We start from the raw sequence: 17,454 nt of genomic DNA, 5'->3' as shown, positions 1-17,454 counted from the left end.
TCAACGAAAAAAAAAAAGTCTCAGTGGGTGATTTACAGCTTTTGTCATCTGTTTGTCTGAACAACCCCACAGCTATCATCACACATTTGTTCCTCCAAATACTTTTGTGTTTTTTCCCCCTCACTTTTCTTGCAGGTTTACTTCAATCTGCAAACCCACCAGTGCCACTTAGTGGTAAACACATGCACCATGCCTTTACTTTTACATAACTTAACAGAACTTAACCTCAGTGAAAACTGGAATAATGTCGTACCTGTTGGAACAGCTGATTACTTTCTAATGTCAAACACATTAAAGCCTTTAGTGACTCACAAAAGACAAGAAATGTTACATATGTGGCCAAGAAAGAACTAAAAGATGAGCTGAAAATATGATTAACTGTAATTCTGAACAATTTCCAGAATGAGTAAGAATCTAAACATAAAAGAAAAAGATTGCCAGACTGTAGTTACATGTCCTCCACGATGCTGTAGTGTTTAAGTCAACTCGAGTGAACTCTCCAACACAGCTAAGATCAATAAGATCCATGCAGGCCACATGTGCTTACATCTTCATTGTTTTAAAAGAATAGTTTGATGCTTGACGAATTGAGTTTATTTATTTTCTTGCAGAGAGTTAAAAGAATGGATCTCTACCACACTCTGTAAATATGAAGCCACAGCCCTGAGACTGTCAGCTTAGCTTAGCATGAAGACTGGAAACAAAGGTAAACAGCTAGCCTGACATCGCCCCGAGGTTGCCAGGCAAACAGCAGACTCCACAAGTCACTGTGCATGCAACTGATTTTTGGACCCCATGCCAATTGACCCCAAAGCCGTACAAATTTAAGACGGTTCAGACAACATTGGCCACTTTAGTTTCTTCTTCAAACTTCAATGTGTTTTCATTGGTCAAATACTGATGGGAGAGGCATTCAGTTGGTTGCAATCTGCGACCTTACCACTAGGTGGCACTAGATCCTACATTACATAATACAGTAAATACAGCACATGTTAATTTGTGAGCATTAGACAGTGGCAGCAGGCAGATTTTGTTACTTTTGGGTGGAGCCGGGATCATTTGTTTCCAGCCTTCATGCTTGGCTGTGACAGTGACATCAGCATTCTCATCATCTAACCAACAGCAAGAAAGCAAACAGCTGACAACAAATCAACTAAACTGAAGTGACAGTAGTTGGGCCTTTCAGTCACTAATCCTTTGTCTGTCTGTGCCAGCATAAAATCCACTTCATAGAGGAAACTGAATCTTCCCTTGCCATCACTGGATGGCAGCTGTGCAGCAGTGAAGTAGCTCTTGTAAAAAGGTGCAGGAGTTCATATTTAGGTTTAAATAAATGAACTTGAGAAGGGCATTGAACTCATCACACTCAGTAAGTGGAACTTTTCATGTCTCTAAATTGTTCTTTAGTTGTGTTCTTTAATCAGCTCTTGCACTAATGAGACACATTACAGGAGGGATGTGTGTGAGCTGGACCTGCAGGTGGAGCCTCAATAATAAAAAAAAAAAGCCTAAAGGGATATTTGCTGTGTGCAAACTGATGCAGATAATTTTGCTCCAAAATGCTCCAAAAAAAACAGAAACAGAAACTGAAAGTAACATTAAAACGAGGTTTAATACTTGTACTCATTATCTATCACTGTGAGCCAGCTGGGAGCAGGTGAAGCACCTCTGTGGCTTCACATGGATGGATGTGTGTTTTGCTGTGAACTGTGTGAGCTCTGCTCTCGCTCCTGTATGTCAGCGAATCACTGCAGCAGAATGGAGACGTGAGAAAACAGCGCTGTGTTTTATTAAATCACACCGCCGCTGTCGAGGAACTTTTTTTTTTTTTTTTAAATATTATCTCTTCCTCTCTTCCTACAAATTACGGACGCGCATTAAATTTGATATCAGAAGTCATGGAAGTCGCTCCTGCATTTCTGTTTCTGCAGTGCGTCTGTCTGCGCGTTTCTCTGGCGGCTGATTGGGAGTTTGTGGACACTAATTTTGCCTTCATCGGTGATGCAATCGACTACAAAGATCCGTGTAAAGCTGGTACAGTGTGTCTTTACCTCCTTTATGAATTTATTGATCTTTTCTAATGTGTTTTTGGCCTATATGCACAGCTCCTATAGGCCCTCATCACTGTGAGCTTACAGGCTGATAAATTAAATGAAGCTCTTAATGCTGTTGATGTAAAGACAAAGGCAAAATTAGGATTAAATAAAGGCTAGTACATAATAAACAAATGCAAAATATTCTCCATATATCTTCCAATTAATGCAACAATTAATTAAGTTTGTGGAAAATGATTTCTTACTGTACAAAAGTGTAGATTCATTTGTTGAAATACCTAACTCGCTAATATACAATATATTTTACTTAAGTAAAAGTATTAATGTAATATTACTATATCCAAAGTTTTACTTACAAAATTAAATGTACTTAAAGCATGAACAGTACGCCTTACATCATAGCTTATACACCATGATTAGTAAAATCTTGATCTTCAAAGTAACTAATTAACTATTAACAGTCATTTTAATGTATTCTTTTCATGTGCTGCTTTATTTTGCCTTTAAATGTTTTGAATATCATCTTTGTAAAAGCTCCGAAGAGCAGCGCTCACCTAAAAACACTGTTAATGTTTCCTTGACAAACAAATCAGATTAATGCTGAGCAGCTCTGTTTGTAATACACTGATGAAAAGATGTTACATTTACATTTAGTCATTTAGCTGTTATCCAAAGTCACTTACAAAAAAGGGAAATAATCAAGGTACAGTGCTACAAGAGTGCAGCAATAAGTACTACTCACATAGAATCAAGTGATTTACTTCAGAAAACTGTCTCTAACTTTTCTACTTAGTTACTGTACATACTATACGTACTCGCTCTTTTCCTGTTCTGTTCTAGCATGTTCCTGTCTTTTTCTGTTTGACCTTGGTTTAGTTGTAAAGTACAACAATTATATTGTTTTTGTGATGGGCACTTTTATTAATTTGCTTTAAGATAATCAAGTTTTAGGCAGTGGTGAGAAGAAGTAGTACTTACACTTATGTACTTGCAGTTCCATAAAGTTGTACATTTACTTAAGTAGAAGTATAAAAGTCTTGGCAGCAAAATGTACACAAAGTATGAAAAATAAAACTCATAAGGCGATAGAATGGCCCCTATTATCTTGTTGTATTATAAAATAACTGTTCCTAGATTCTACTGTTTATATAATGATTTAGTTGTAGGTAGTTTCATCATATTTTATGAGCTGGTAATACTTTCTACTGTTCTGTATGTAAAAATATTGATCTTCAATGTAAAATGTCTGATATTTGTCTCTGAAACACATTGGAGTAGAAGTAGCCTTAAATAGATGTACTCAAGCAAGGTACAAGTATATAAAAGGTGTACTTGAGTAAACGTAAAGGGATCATACATATGTTTAAAGTGAGTTTCACATGTTTGTCTTAATCTACTTTGAAAATCAAACATGCCATATTGATAATAGAGATGCAGATATACAGGATGATACTTCAACGACACAACATTTTTTTTCCATCATCTAACATGCCAAACAATTACTTTGGTTACTAGGGGGCCTCGGGGTCCCTTTTTTACTTGTGACTTCTGAAACTTCCAAAACACACCACTCTTCTTCTCTGAGGCAGTTGCCTGGAGACTAGAGGTCATTGAGGCCGTGCCAGCGCAGTCCTCGGCTGGACGCCGGTGAAATCCCTCTGGCTTCAGGGCATGGGGTGCACACTGCAGGGGTGACAGTCATTTACAGTCACCCTTTGCATGAGTGAATTCACTTCAAAGGCCGACACAGCGCCCGCTATGTCTTTTCATTTGGACTTTCAAAGGTTGTTACATCACACGGCTAAATGAGCTATTTAATGGGAAAAGAAGCTGTTCTGCTTGGCTGATTTATAAGAGGTACGGTCATAATAATGGCAACAAAACGTTAATCCCATAGAGGGGGAAAAACATGGACCAAATGTGTGTGTGATGATACGTATAAGAAAGGATGTTTTGAAGCCTGGATTTAGGTTTACCATTCAGTCTCGTCTTACCGGAGCCAGAACATTTGGGCATCAGGATGAATTCTGGGCATCATTCAAGCAAACAGTTTAGTCCAGTTTTCTGTTACAGACATTCCAGCTTTTGACATGTTTGATTTATGATGATTGTCCTTGTTTTTCTTTCAACCTTAAACTGCAAAATTATCTGAAAGGAGACACTTTTCCAGAAATATTGAACCATTTTCGGAGCGGCACTGATTATATGACAGCACATTAAATGCTGCAGTAATAAGTGGTGGAAGAAGTATTCAGATTGTAGAGTGACTCCTGGCAGAATGATATATATTCACATACAGACTGTCAGTGAAATCACCTTACTTTTATATTCATTTATTGATTTAGATCATATTTGAATCATAAAATAACAAAATTAGTTACTGAAACTTCTCATCTACATGTGTGACAAGAGTTTTGTCTGGTATACTCACTTAATTCCTTACTACAATTACTCACTTGTCTCTAAGCAGCATTTGAATGCTGTAGTTGATCAAGGTGAAACTAATTGTTTGTATATTGCTGTGTGTTAATCTCACAGGTTATCTTTTAAGGTATCTTTCAGAAGCCCATGTGTTTTGTGTGTCATGAAATTCGTAAAAAAAAAAAAAAAAAAGAAAAGAAAAGAAAAAAAAAGCAATATTTCACTTTGAAATGTTGTGGAGAAGAAGTATAAAGTAGCAGAAAATGGAAATATTCAAGTAAAATACAGTGTGAGTACTTAAAAACGACTTTCCATCACTGGCAGTAATACATCTTTTTATGTGGATGAGTAGCACAGCAAAGCAGTAGCTAAACCACTGAAGAGCTTGAATGATTACTCCATCAGCATCATTCACTTTCCAGTAACTGGGATTGTTTGTGTTCAGTCAGTTCATAAATCAAAGGGCAAAATCTGTTCAGGATTCTGGGGTGATCATTCACTCCCTGGATGATAATCCACAGTTTACACTGTACGCTGCTGGGCCTCGTACTAAAGATAAGAATGATGTTTGAGAACTTCATGCTGCTAAACACACACAAAGCAAACATACGGTAATCCTGTAGCGCTCAGTGGATGATCACGATTCAGATGGGTGGTCACAAGTCATTTTAGAAGATAATACATTTCCTCTCATAATAACTCGACAGAGAAATACTGAATGTTTAATCCATATAGTAAAGCTTCTGTACAGTAAAGCTAATCCTAACCCTTATCAGGCATGTAAAGGTCTTTGCTCCGACGTAGAGGACTTCACTCCCGGGTTAATCAGTTATTGAAAGAGTCGGTTGCTGCAGCAAATATGCAAAAGAAACTTTAGGAAATTTAAAAAAAGAACACATCCCTGCTTATGGACTGAAGCACTATACTACTACAGTGTTATATACATTGGAAAAGCATAACTAGATCTTACAGGACATTCATATGAAGCTCCCGTAACAGTGGTTTGCTGATTTGGACTGCAGGTGGCTGTTTGAGTAGTTATTTAGCAACATTTGAAAGTGCAGCACAGTGAGATTACAGCCCTGTAAAGTATGTAGTAGTCATATCTTCATTTTTTTAAATGACACAGTAGCTGGACAGCCCTCCGGTATGTTTAAGTTTGTGCGCTGTTTGTGCAAACTGTATTCACAAGGTGTGTTTGCTGATCAAACAGACACATGGAGTCCAGATCAGGCCTCTTTTCAGGACACAGATATACACTTACTGCAAAGCATGCAGTGTGGAGTGTTTATAGGAGAAAAAACTTTGTTTAAAAGTTTTAAAAAATGTGTTAACACTGGTAATGTCTTTACAGAACCAGCTTTATTGCCCAGAGTTGGATGAGAAGGCCAATACCACTTTCATGTCTGTTAAGTAAAATATGAATCTACAGCCAGCAGACTGTCCCATTAACTTATTTAGATCTCAGTGGTTAGTCCCACAGAGATCAGGCTAACCTAAGCTGTGGGTTTAACACACATGACAGTGATATCAACCTTCTTATATAAGTGTTATATAATGTGTTGAAAGAATATAGAAGCATTTGCTGTATTTACTGGCATTAATCATGAGTTTATTGTTTTATTTGAGCTTGATGTATATCTTGTTTTATCTGTGTGTTCATCTGTTTAACCCAGCTGCCTTTCTGGGAGATATCGCCCTTGATGAAGATGACCTCCGCATGTTCAAAGACGCCCACAGCAGCAATGGTGCACAGCACACTGTCAAAACCAACCACACAGACTCAGGTACTAAAGCAGGAATACATTTACTAATCTGTACTATACTAAACTGTCTAGTGAGTTCACATAAAAGGACGAGAGTCAATGCAGATCTTCTTACAGTTAATAGCACCACTTCCAGTGAAAGTATCAGGAGTGCAGACAGACAGAGTCTCCGTCGCCGGAGGAGAGCAGCCACTTCCAGACCTGAGCGAGTGTGGCCAGATGGCATCATCCCGTATGTCATCAGCGGGAATTTCAGTGGTGAGCCTTGAATGAAAACAATGAATCTTTCATCTGTTCTTACAGAGGAGTTGTGTGCTTTATACACCCACAATGTGCTGGTTGCCATGTGCGGTTTTGACATGCTGAAGCTGTAAAAGTTTAATCCCTTTCAGGCAGCCAGCGAGCCATTTTCCGTCAGGCGATGCGTCACTGGGAGAAACACACTTGTGTGACGTTCACTGAGAGGACGACTGAAGAAAGCTACATTGTTTTCACTTACCGACCTTGTGGGTGAGTTGACTGCTCATTAAGCCCTTTTAATTACCATTATTTGTTAATTAATTAACAGATTTGCACATGATGGCACAGGAATACAAGAGGCCAGATTGTCTTCAGTCACAGCCAATCATACTGCTGTGTTTTAGAAATTTAAATTGATTTCTGCTGTTCAAAGGGATTCATTGATGTCTATTCATTTGCATATGATGTCAAAGACAATCAGCAGACTCGCTCGATAAGCTTGCCAAAGTGTCTGTAGTAATCAAGTCTGAATAATTTTAGTTAGAAGTTAAATTGTTGTCATGATGTAATGCAATATCATATATCATATCAATCTGTGCGTAAAAAGTTCAATCTTTGAAGAATAATGGTTATATTCACAACAGATCAGAAAAGTATCACCTGACTCTGAGGCCAGAATTCAGCAAAAACACAGGTTTTTCCATTCATTTGAGCGTGGTTAGTATGTTTTGGGCCGCAGGGGTTGTCCCAAAAAAAGTTGGAGAAAATGCAAGTTCTGAAGAAATGCAACCTGACATCATGCTGTGGCAGCCAACTAGATCATCAGACCAGTCAAACCGCTCCATAGTCAGCCTGAAATAGTCACTATAACTGAGGCTATCCAGGTGGATTCATGGACTAAACTACTGATACTCTACCTGTTGCATCGTGTCGTCCTCTGGTTTGTGTCGTTTGTGTGATGGTTTGATAGAGGGAGAGTGAGCATTGGTCAAGAGACATAAAAATCAGTGAGGCCTAAGGAGCATTTTATTTTCTTTCAGCTCCCAACTTTACTGTTTTGGTTCACTCTCATCAACTCCTTTTAGCGATAAGTTCCTTTTTCATCACTTTCATCATCACTTTTTAATGTTCTTGGGATTCTCCATCATCCTCTGTGCTACATGCAGCACTTGTGTGTTTGGTTTGGTGTTTATTGTATTTGAGTGTTTTAGAGAACCTAAAACTGTAAAACCTGTATCCTAAAAAGTTCAGCAAAATAGTTAAAACACACTATTATGGCCCTTTAATATTTACAAGCAGCAAAGAATCAGTGTTTTCTCTGTAGGGCCTCCAGGATGTGAACCTAAACACTGTCGCCCCCTACAGGTGTTGCTCCTACGTGGGGAGGAGAGGTGGCGGCCCTCAGGCCATCTCTATAGGAAAGAACTGTGATAAGTTCGGCATTGTGGTGCATGAACTTGGCCACGTGATCGGCTTCTGGCATGAACACACACGTCCGGACCGTGACGAGCATGTAAGCATCATCAGAGACAACATCCAACCAGGTACTGTTAACTTCAGGTGTGCTGAAAACGCGAGTGTGCTCCAGATGTATCTGTTGCATTTAGTCCATTGATTATCTGTATCTGACTAGGACAGGAGTATAACTTCCTGAAGATGGAGCCAGGTGAGGTCGACTCACTCGGGGAGGTGTACGACTTTGGCAGCATCATGCATTATGCAAGAAATACATTTTCAAGGTTGGCATGTGATGATTTCTTATGCTTCAATTTTTTTTTCCTAAAGTTAGTTTTGTGTTGGAGGGGCTGCAAGAATTTCATCACTTTTATTTTCCTGGTGAAAGTTTCCTGAGTGTGCACACGTAGCTCTACTCTGGATCTGGTCCTGATTAACAAACCATTACAACAGATCCGCTGGGGCAGTTATTGGTTAAATGCTCTGCTTAAGAGCCTCATTCTCGAGCAATTGGTGATTCATTCTGTCCACCCCGCCTGTATTTTTGAACTGGCAACATACAGTGCACCATCCTGCCCCAGGCCATCACCACTACCCTGCAGCTGATATCTTTAATTCAGTGACTAAATGTGTTTACGTACCTGAATTTTGACTTTGAAATGACTCATTGTACTGTACTTAATACAGACTTTTACTTATCACGCATCAAATTCAGCCACAACCACATGAAAGTATCTCCCTGACTACCGCTAATATCATGCCACATTATCAGCTGAGCCACTACACTGACCTGCTGTTGTCCTTTATTCAGCTCTGCTAAACCAGCTCCATAGGAAACCTCAGGGGATTTGATCCTTTATTGTCACAGAAATGGCTTCACACTAGTCTCCTTTTCATTTCTGTCTCGTGCATGTTGTTGCCCCGTTGCTTTTCTCTGTGCTCTGGTTTTTTACCTCCATCACCGCTTTGCTGGTCTGGGTCATGGAGGCAAGCCAAGCTAAATAAAGGCCTGGCAGTTCAGGCTTTGTTGAACAATTTGGGCTGGAGTGGCCTTTTTCTCTGGCATTCAGAAGCGGGCTCCACTGAGCCGGCTGGCACCGCCAGAAGGCCCCATTCACAGCGCTCTGTTTGCACATGCCTGTCATTCATGGGTGCATCACCATGGGAACTGTACATGAGTGAGCTCCAAACCCAGTGAGAGATTATCGGAATCAATAAAGTATCAAGGTGTTGAACGGGAGTCGTATCTAAACCCCTTTAAACCCCTAAACCTCAAAAAAATATCCTGCACTTTAATCTTTAAAAGCCACATTTCATTTTCATGCACATCAGCTTAGTTTGAAGATGTTTTTTTTCTTATCAGGCTTTTTGTGATTGATTGTTGAACGCTTTAATCCTCTCTGAGAATAAACTGCTCATGTTTGTGATTTGTTTGAAACAGAGGCATCTTTTTAGACACCATCCTGCCCCGTTACGATGTCAATGGAGCCAGGCCACCTATTGGACAGAGGACCATGCTTAGCAAAGGGGACATCGCACAAGCCCGCAAGCTCTACAAGTGTGCGAGTAAGATGCTGATCTGTTGTCAACCAACTAAAACTAAAACCAAATAAATATAGTTGTTCATTCTGGGACTTTAATGTTCTTTCTGTGTGGTCTGTTGTAGTATAACCATTTGTGTGTTATTGTGCGTGCTTGTTAAAGGGTGTGGGGAAAGCCTGCAGGACAGTGCTGGAAACTTCTCTTCTCCTGGCTTTCCAAATGGCTACTCGGCTTACGGTCACTGTGTCTGGAGGATTTCTGTCACTCCTGGAGAGAAGGTGAATAAGTTATATAAAAATATTAAGTGAATGCATATTTCTCTTTTTTTTTAATGAGAAATTTAAAGAAGTTATCAGTGCACTCCAGAAAAATCCTTTTGTAATTGTGGTCACTGCTGATGCAGTGGACTGATCATGCATGTGTATAAAAACATAAATATAATTTTCAAAGTCAATTTGACAATTTATCACGATGCTATCGAGCTGCAGCATCAATGATATCAGCTTTAAGACAGATTAGTTTTCATGAACAGATTTATTCTCTCTGATACTTTTCAATCAAAGGTTTAAATGTTTAATGAAGGTTCGACCAATTGTTTAAAATTATCAGTACATGGCTAACTCAGTATCCGTTGAAAATGTCTTAAATTTCAAACCTAAAGGAGGAAAACACTATTGTTGTCACTTGTGTTTGGACATTTTCAATTCTGAATCTCATGAAAGTAGACAGATGTTCAGTTTTGTAGAGCTGCAACAACAAATGTCCACATTCTCCTATTTCAACTTCTCAAATTTAAATTTATAAAGTTTCTTTAGTCCTCTGTGACTAGTTCACCATTTTCTGGCATCTTATAAATATAAATATCGTCTTCTGTCTCTTAGATTGTTCTGAATTTTACTTCCATGGACCTCTTCAGGAGTCACTTGTGTTGGTACGATCACGTGGAGGTTCGAGATGGCTTCTGGAGAAAAGCTCCTCTGAAAGGTCTGAAAGTTTGATTTACAAAAGACTTCCTCTCTCTCCACTGAGTATCATCCACAAACCTCTCATACCTGTGTGATATACTGACCGCTAAGCACTGTGAAACACTTACTGACAGACAGGGCCATTATTTTTTCATGTGCTTTGGCAGGCCGTTTTTGTGGAGACACACTTCCAGATCCGATCATTTCAGCTGACAGTCAACTGTGGATTGAATTCAGAAGCAGCAGCAGCTGGGTTGGCAAAGGCTTTTCAGCAGTGTATGAAGGTACAGCACTGACGATATGTGGGTTTTCAATACGCACTTTACATACCAACATCCTCCATGCAGCAGGTTTTCCATTACCTTTAAAAATGTAGACAGAACGTACAATCTCACCTCTCGCCTCCTGTGCAGCCATCTGTGGGGGAGAGGTGAAGCGGGACAGCGGCCAAATCCAATCGCCCAATTATCCTGATGACTACCAGTCCAACAAAGTGTGTGTGTGGAAAATCACAGTAGCGGAAGGTTTCGATGTTGGCCTCTCCTTCCAGTCATTTGAGGTAAATTCGCTTTTATTGTTATTGGTTAAGAAAAACAAGATAATATCCAGGTAAAATAGCCAAACTGGGAAAACGTTCCCCCAAGCTATCACAGGCTGCAACTGGCCAAAAGATCTCCATCAGCAGAAAGCAAGATGTTTAAAGGTCATCAACTCGTGAGTCTAAATTTCCTAGAAAGGAACCGGTATTGGAGACATTTACTCATATTCCCTCAGGTATCTTGCAACTTTGTTAGATTTTATGCATTCAATTGCCCAATCCTTTAAAGTCCTGCTCAAACATCCCAGACCACCACTGTCACCTGCTGTAATGTCTCTTCTGCTGCCATGTCTGCAGATTGAGAGACATGACAGTTGTGCCTATGACTATGTGGAGGTGAGGGATGGCAGTTCGGAGACCAGCCCGCTGCTCGGACGTTTCTGCGGCTATGACAAACCAGACGACATCAAAAGCAGCTCCAACCAGCTCTGGCTCAAGTTTGTATCTGATGGTTCGGTCAACAAAGCTGGGTTTGCAGCCAACTTTTTTAAAGGTGAGGAAGTCATTTCAGGTACAAACAAACAGGCTATTTAAAGAACTTTTGGTTTGGAACAAATTTTTGTTTTTTATGTTTCATTTACCAGAGATGGACGAGTGCTCCAGACCTGACAACGGCCAATGCGAGCAGCGCTGCATGAACACGCTGGGCAGCTACAGATGTGCCTGTGAGCCTGGATATGAGCTGGCAGCTGATAGACGTAGCTGTGAGAGTGAGTGTAGAGCACTAACACATTAACACAATACTGACAGCAAACATAAGACTGGAGTACTACTTTTTATTAGGAAAGCCTGCAAACTAATTAAGCCAGTCAACTGGAGTCTGCTGCTATAGACTTATTCCAATTCTGTGATTAAAAACTGAGAAGATGGTTAAGAAGTATCAATGCTGAACATCATACAATCCATTCAATGTAAGTTGGCTTGGTAGTTTCTTTTTTTTACCACAAGAGGGCAGTGCTTACTTTCTGCAAAACAGCACAGCTTCACCCAAACAACAAAAATAGTATGAATCTTCTATTATACTTGGTTATCACTTTGTTTCTTAATGTTTTCAGCAGTTACAGGATTAAAGAATAAAGAATAGCTTAAAGAATGCAGTAATTCACATGAACGGGTTGTGTAATTTATGTTTTGCAACTGTTTTTTTCCTCTCACACTTCTACCACTAAAATCAGTGCACTCTCCCACCAGCAGCTGCCTGTGGTGGGTTCATTACAAAGCTGAATGGTTCCCTCACCACCCCCGGTTGGCCCAAAGAATACCCTCCCAACAAGAACTGCGTGTGGCAGCTGGTGGCGCCCACTCAGTACCGTATCACTCTTGTGTTTGACGTGTTCGAGACCGAAGGAAATGATGTAAGTCAATGGGAGTGATGTTTTTTCTGTCTGTAGGTAATATATGAGTGTTTTCGCAGAAATCGTGCCAGTTTCACAGGCCAACTCTTTGTCCTTTGAAGTAAGTAAAATCTTCTAGTGTCTACCATCAGGTGTGTAAATATGATTACGTGGAGGTGCGCAGTGGGTTGACTTCAGACTCAAAGCTTCATGGGAAATTCTGTGGAGCGGAGACACCCGAGGTCATCACCTCCCAACACAACAACATGAGGATTGAGTTCAAGTCTGACAACACCGTCTCCAAGAAGGGTTTCAAGGCCCACTTCTTCTCCGGTGAGTCACAAAAGGCCGAAGTACTGAGGAAGAAAATTAGGAAGCATGACATAATGGCAAGACCTGATGCAACAAGAGGGAAAACAATGACCCCGATACAAGAACAATGCAGGCAGCTGTTTTCAGTTTCTGTTTTGGCAGTGTAGTTTGACTGTAGCTTAGATTGAAGTTCACACAACTCAATAGTTGCTTGATAAGTAATTTTGCACATCACATGTATTCTTATTTTAAAGAAACATTATGTAGAAAGAGATTTAACACCCCTAGTTTACCGCTATCATAAATATGAACAGATGTACACATGTATTTCTTATGATTACATTACTTATAATCAAAAACAGCAAGAAGTCCAGCCCAGCGTCTGACTTTCAGACTTTTATTTCACGAAGCCAAGACCAGTCCCAGATTTACTCTTGTCTGGCGGCTTCTTGCTTTGTCACTCTTTTTAAAAAATCTTCTTAGCCTTCTGCAACTCTTCATTCTTATGCACATCTGCATTCTCCCTTTGTGCTTTGAGCAGATCTATGCCTAAAATGTTAACTGATATTCACTATTTTAAATACTTCAACAGATATAGATGAGTGCTCCAAAGAAAATGGAGGCTGCCAGCATGAATGTGTGAACACCTTTGGAAGCTACAGCTGTCAGTGTCGCAGCGGCTTCATGCTGCATGATAATAAGCACGACTGCAAGGAAGGTACAGTGTCTGTTTCTGGTGTCCACTTAGACTTTTCACCCTTTTCTGTCCAGTACTTTGACTTGATCGCCATGAGGGGACAGAGGGTGGAGCAGAGAGCCTCAGTGTGGATGGTTTGCATAGGATTGCATAGCTATTTATAACTAATAGTCTCTTAGTCCCAATTGATTTATCTTTTGAAGCCATTACAAAGGAAAAAACCCAAAGGACACTTGTGTTGATGAGGAGGAAATAATGTGACTGGGACCTTTCATTGTTTTGCTCTGACATGTTGTGTCGTTATGTTTTTTCCAGCGGGCTGTGATCATGTTGTAAATAGTCTGTCAGGCACAATAAGCAGTCCCAACTGGCCTGATAGATATCCCAGCAAGAAGGCCTGTACCTGGTCTCTATCCACGACCCCAGGACATCGTATTAAACTTGTATGTATATATATGCACATGTACATTAAAAATTGGTATTCTGTGATTTAGACCCCCCCAGTTTCAGATTGTAAAACCACTGTCGTTAATATGGACTGCTACACGTGTATTTGTAATAATTATATGACTTATGACTACTTTGTTAACCTTAGCCAAATATCAAGCAAGTGAGCCTGGTCATGCTGCCCGCTGCCTGTACCTGAAAACCTCCTCTTTCCGGTGGTCCAAAACAGCTTTGGTACAAACACTAACATTCCCCCCGGGGCTTTTAGCTCATAGTTCGGGCAGCCCGGCTAACAAACTGGGCTAACATTAGCTAACAGCAGCTATAGTTCACAGCAGTAAATTACAGGAAGTTGAGGGAAAACCAGAAAACATTTTCTCCATAAAATATGAACCAGTTTCACCAAAATCGAGGAAATAGTTGGTGGTGTGTGACTTAGTGTTTCTTGCAGGAGCCCAAAGTTACATTGTGCAAGAACAGATGTACAGGCTGCAACCATTCACCTGATTATATGTCAATGTAGTATCAGATCCATATATTATTTAGTTATTTTTATGATAGAAAAGTTACACATGTTGCTTTCATCATTATGTGTTGAAAGGTCATTCATAGTTTTTTAAAACAACTCTCAGGTTTTCAATGAGATCGACATGGAGGCTCATCTGGAGTGTGCTTATGACCATCTGGAGATCTACGACGGCCGAGACGTGCAGGTCCCAAGTCTCGGACGTTTCTGTGGCACCAAAAAACCTTCTCCGGTCGTCTCCAGTGGCAACAAAATGTTCCTGCGTTTTTTCTCAGACAACTCAGTGCAGAAGAGAGGCTTTGAGGTTTCATACGGCGCAGGTGGGCAAAGCAATGATAAAGTAACTTTTCAACCCCCATAAATCCTGCAAAAATGAACAAAATAGCACTTTGGTGAAAGAATAGAATGCCAAAAATGAGACATTTCAACTATGGGGTTGTTTTCTGCTTTGTTTAGAAATTCTGCATTCTTTCCTCACTTTTACGAGTTCCTCTTTTTGACCCCTCTAATTTTGTGGTTGCGAATTCCCAGAATGTGGAGGAAGCCTAAAAGCCGAGGTCAAGACAAAAGATCTCTACTCTCATGCCCAGTTTGGAGATAACAACTACCCCGGCGGCTCTGACTGTCTGTGGGTGGTCTCAGCTGAGAAAGGTTACGGAGTGGAGATCATCTTCCAAGTGTTTGAGCTCGAGGAGGAGGCCGACTGCGGGTATGATTACGTGGAGCTCTATGATGGCGCTGACATCAAGTCTCCGAGGCTGGGACGATATTGTGGATCTGGGGTAAGGCTAAAAAAAATCTTGTGTAGTAAATACTGTTAAAACTAAATACATCTTTAAAAACCTCTTTTTTTCTGCACCTTTTTCTTTTCCTCAGGTCCCAGAGGAGGTTTACTCAGCTGGAGACGCCATAGTTTTAAAGTTTCACTCAGATGACAGCATCAATAAAAAAGGCTTTCATGTACACTACACAAGCACAAAGTTCCAGGACACGTTACACGCAAGCAAGTGACTCTAAATCTACCCCAAACCTAAATGGAGACTTCACCCCTAACATTTGGTGGGACACACCCATTTCAGGACGAGGAGTGAATGCATGGATTGACGCCACAAACACCAACCCACATACTTTACATTCACATCTGTTAGAGTGAAGCCGAGGCAGAGAAAATGCATCTTTACTCTTCCTCACTACGTAGCTATATAGGATTAAAGACAAGGACTAGCTTGCAGTGATTTCTTTCGAGTAAATTCAGTCGCACCGCCTGTAATGAGCTGATTACTTCATAGCGCCGTGTTAAGATATAAAATGTATATATTGTGATATAGCTTACCTTGTTTTGTTTTTTAATTTTAAAATTGGAATATCAACTGTGTCACTGTTTGTGGTTGAAAGGTCGACCACTTCCAATGAACGTGATGGACTTTGTTGTGTTTTATCACTGGATAAATGCAGATTTAATATGTTGAAAGCTCAGTTTGTTCCTGACATCAGACCTGGTCCCTTTGCAGTACATTAACATCGCTCACAGTATATTTTGGGCTCCTTTTCTCTCTCCTCTGGTTGGTCTTTCTGTGTGTTAAATTGTCTCGCAGCAAACATCAGGAACAGCTCGGCAATGGGTGATATTTGCACCACGTTCTTTGATCTATTCAATAGTTTCCCTTCACATTTAGGACTATTTGCTTATCAGTAAATGTTTCTCTACACTGACCTTAAAAAGCAGCTTAACATCAGCTGAAGACCTTGATTTTGTTTACCCCACAATGACAGTATAAGTTTTGTCTGTCCTGCTTTGTTCGCCTCACAGCTAATCTAAAAATGGGCAAAAACATGAATCATTGGTGGACCTGAGGCAAGCTGAATAAAGCCTGGGTATTCTCAAACAAGCCACCTGTAATGGCAACTACCTGTCAGTCAAAGTGACCACACTGGTAATTATCCAAAATTTAAGCCTAATATAATTTAAAAGGGTGAGTTATATAAAAATTCACCCTCAGCACAGTTTTCATGAACGGGGAAATTAGCTAAAGAGACCAAAACTGTTTTTTGTACCAGGCTGTAAACATGTTTATTTCTGCTGTGAAGTTGAACATTTTAACATGGGGACCTATGGAGACTGACTCATTCTGTAGCCAGCCTCAAGTGGACGTTCAATTCACTTGGAGGATGCACATAACATGGTTCAGGTCAAAGAAAGATGTAGGAAACTCTCTCCCCATATTCCAGTCACTCTTCAGCTGTCTAAAAGCTTGAAAAGGCCAAAAAAAGACAATGGTAAGGATATTTTATCCATTATGTTGAAATAAGCACATTTTGGTAAAACAAAGTTTCAAGAAATCCTTTTATTAAAATGTTACCCATATAATTCTGTGTGACACTGGGTGCCACTCAACATGCATCAGCCCTCGGAGAAGCCTGGGTAAACAGTCAAGGTATCTAACATATAAAGGACTATTAAACGTTTAACCAGCTCAAATCAAAGAGCTTAACATCACCAAAAGGTCCTTGAATGCACCAAATACATCATAAGTATGATATGACACCATATAATCAACTTAAACATAATGTACATCGTTTCAACATAAAAAAATTGAAGTATGATTATGCTATGTATTAAGTGTTAAGGATACATAAGGAGTATTGAATTGTAAAAAGAAAACGTAATATTAAACAGTCAGATAAAACAGTTTCATGTTTCATGTGCGGCAGTAGATCCAGTCTACAGACCTTGAGTAGCTACGGAGCTGTTTCTCTATGGGTGGGTCTCATATCTGAGATAAGAGACTTTAATGATCCCACACTGGGGAAATTCACTTGTCACGGCAGCTTGTACACAAAAGGTTGATAAGAAATTACTCCTAAGTAAGAAATATATAAAAGAAAGTCATGAAGTCATGCTGGTGGAGTCCTGAAGGACCTGTGATTGAGCTGGTGGAGGTAGCAGTCTGTTGCTGAAGGAGCTGTTTAAGGCCTCCACAGTCTCATGCAGGAGGTGAGAGGGGTCGTTCATGTCCATCATGAAGCTGTGCTAACATCCTCCTCTCCCCCACTTCCTCCATGGAGTCTAGACGGACAGTCCAGGACAGAGCTGACC

General features: G+C 40.1%; 1 protein-coding gene across 2 annotated transcripts; it reads left to right on the top strand.

Annotated features, from left to right (window-relative positions):
- The first annotated feature begins 1,658 nt into the window (after positions 1-1,658).
- Positions 1,659-16,395, top strand: LOC104923815 (bone morphogenetic protein 1-like). Of its 2 annotated transcripts, none has more exons than XM_027282247.1 (20): positions 1,659-2,034; positions 6,152-6,262; positions 6,359-6,499; positions 6,634-6,751; positions 7,847-8,025; positions 8,115-8,220; positions 9,378-9,502; positions 9,641-9,756; positions 10,360-10,462; positions 10,611-10,727; positions 10,857-11,002; positions 11,339-11,534; positions 11,626-11,751; positions 12,236-12,396; positions 12,528-12,708; positions 13,280-13,405; positions 13,700-13,827; positions 14,464-14,677; positions 14,889-15,139; positions 15,234-16,395. In XM_027282247.1, exons 1-20 carry the CDS (start codon positions 1,899-1,901, stop codon positions 15,366-15,368), a joined length of 2,916 nt encoding a protein of 971 aa, XP_027138048.1. In that variant the 5' UTR covers positions 1,659-1,898; the 3' UTR covers positions 15,369-16,395. The 2 variants fall into 2 exon arrangements, with proteins under 2 accessions (XP_027138048.1, XP_027138047.1); XM_027282246.1 differs by having other exon boundaries at positions 12,233-12,396.
- Positions 16,396-17,454: the final 1,059 nt, after the last annotated feature.

This window comes from Larimichthys crocea, chromosome IX, assembly GCF_000972845.2.
Source record: "Larimichthys crocea isolate SSNF chromosome IX, L_crocea_2.0, whole genome shotgun sequence".
Lineage (NCBI taxonomy): Eukaryota > Metazoa > Chordata > Actinopteri > Sciaenidae > Larimichthys > Larimichthys crocea.
Note: the sequence above shows the minus strand (reverse complement) of the source record. Positions and strands in the feature narration are given on the sequence as shown.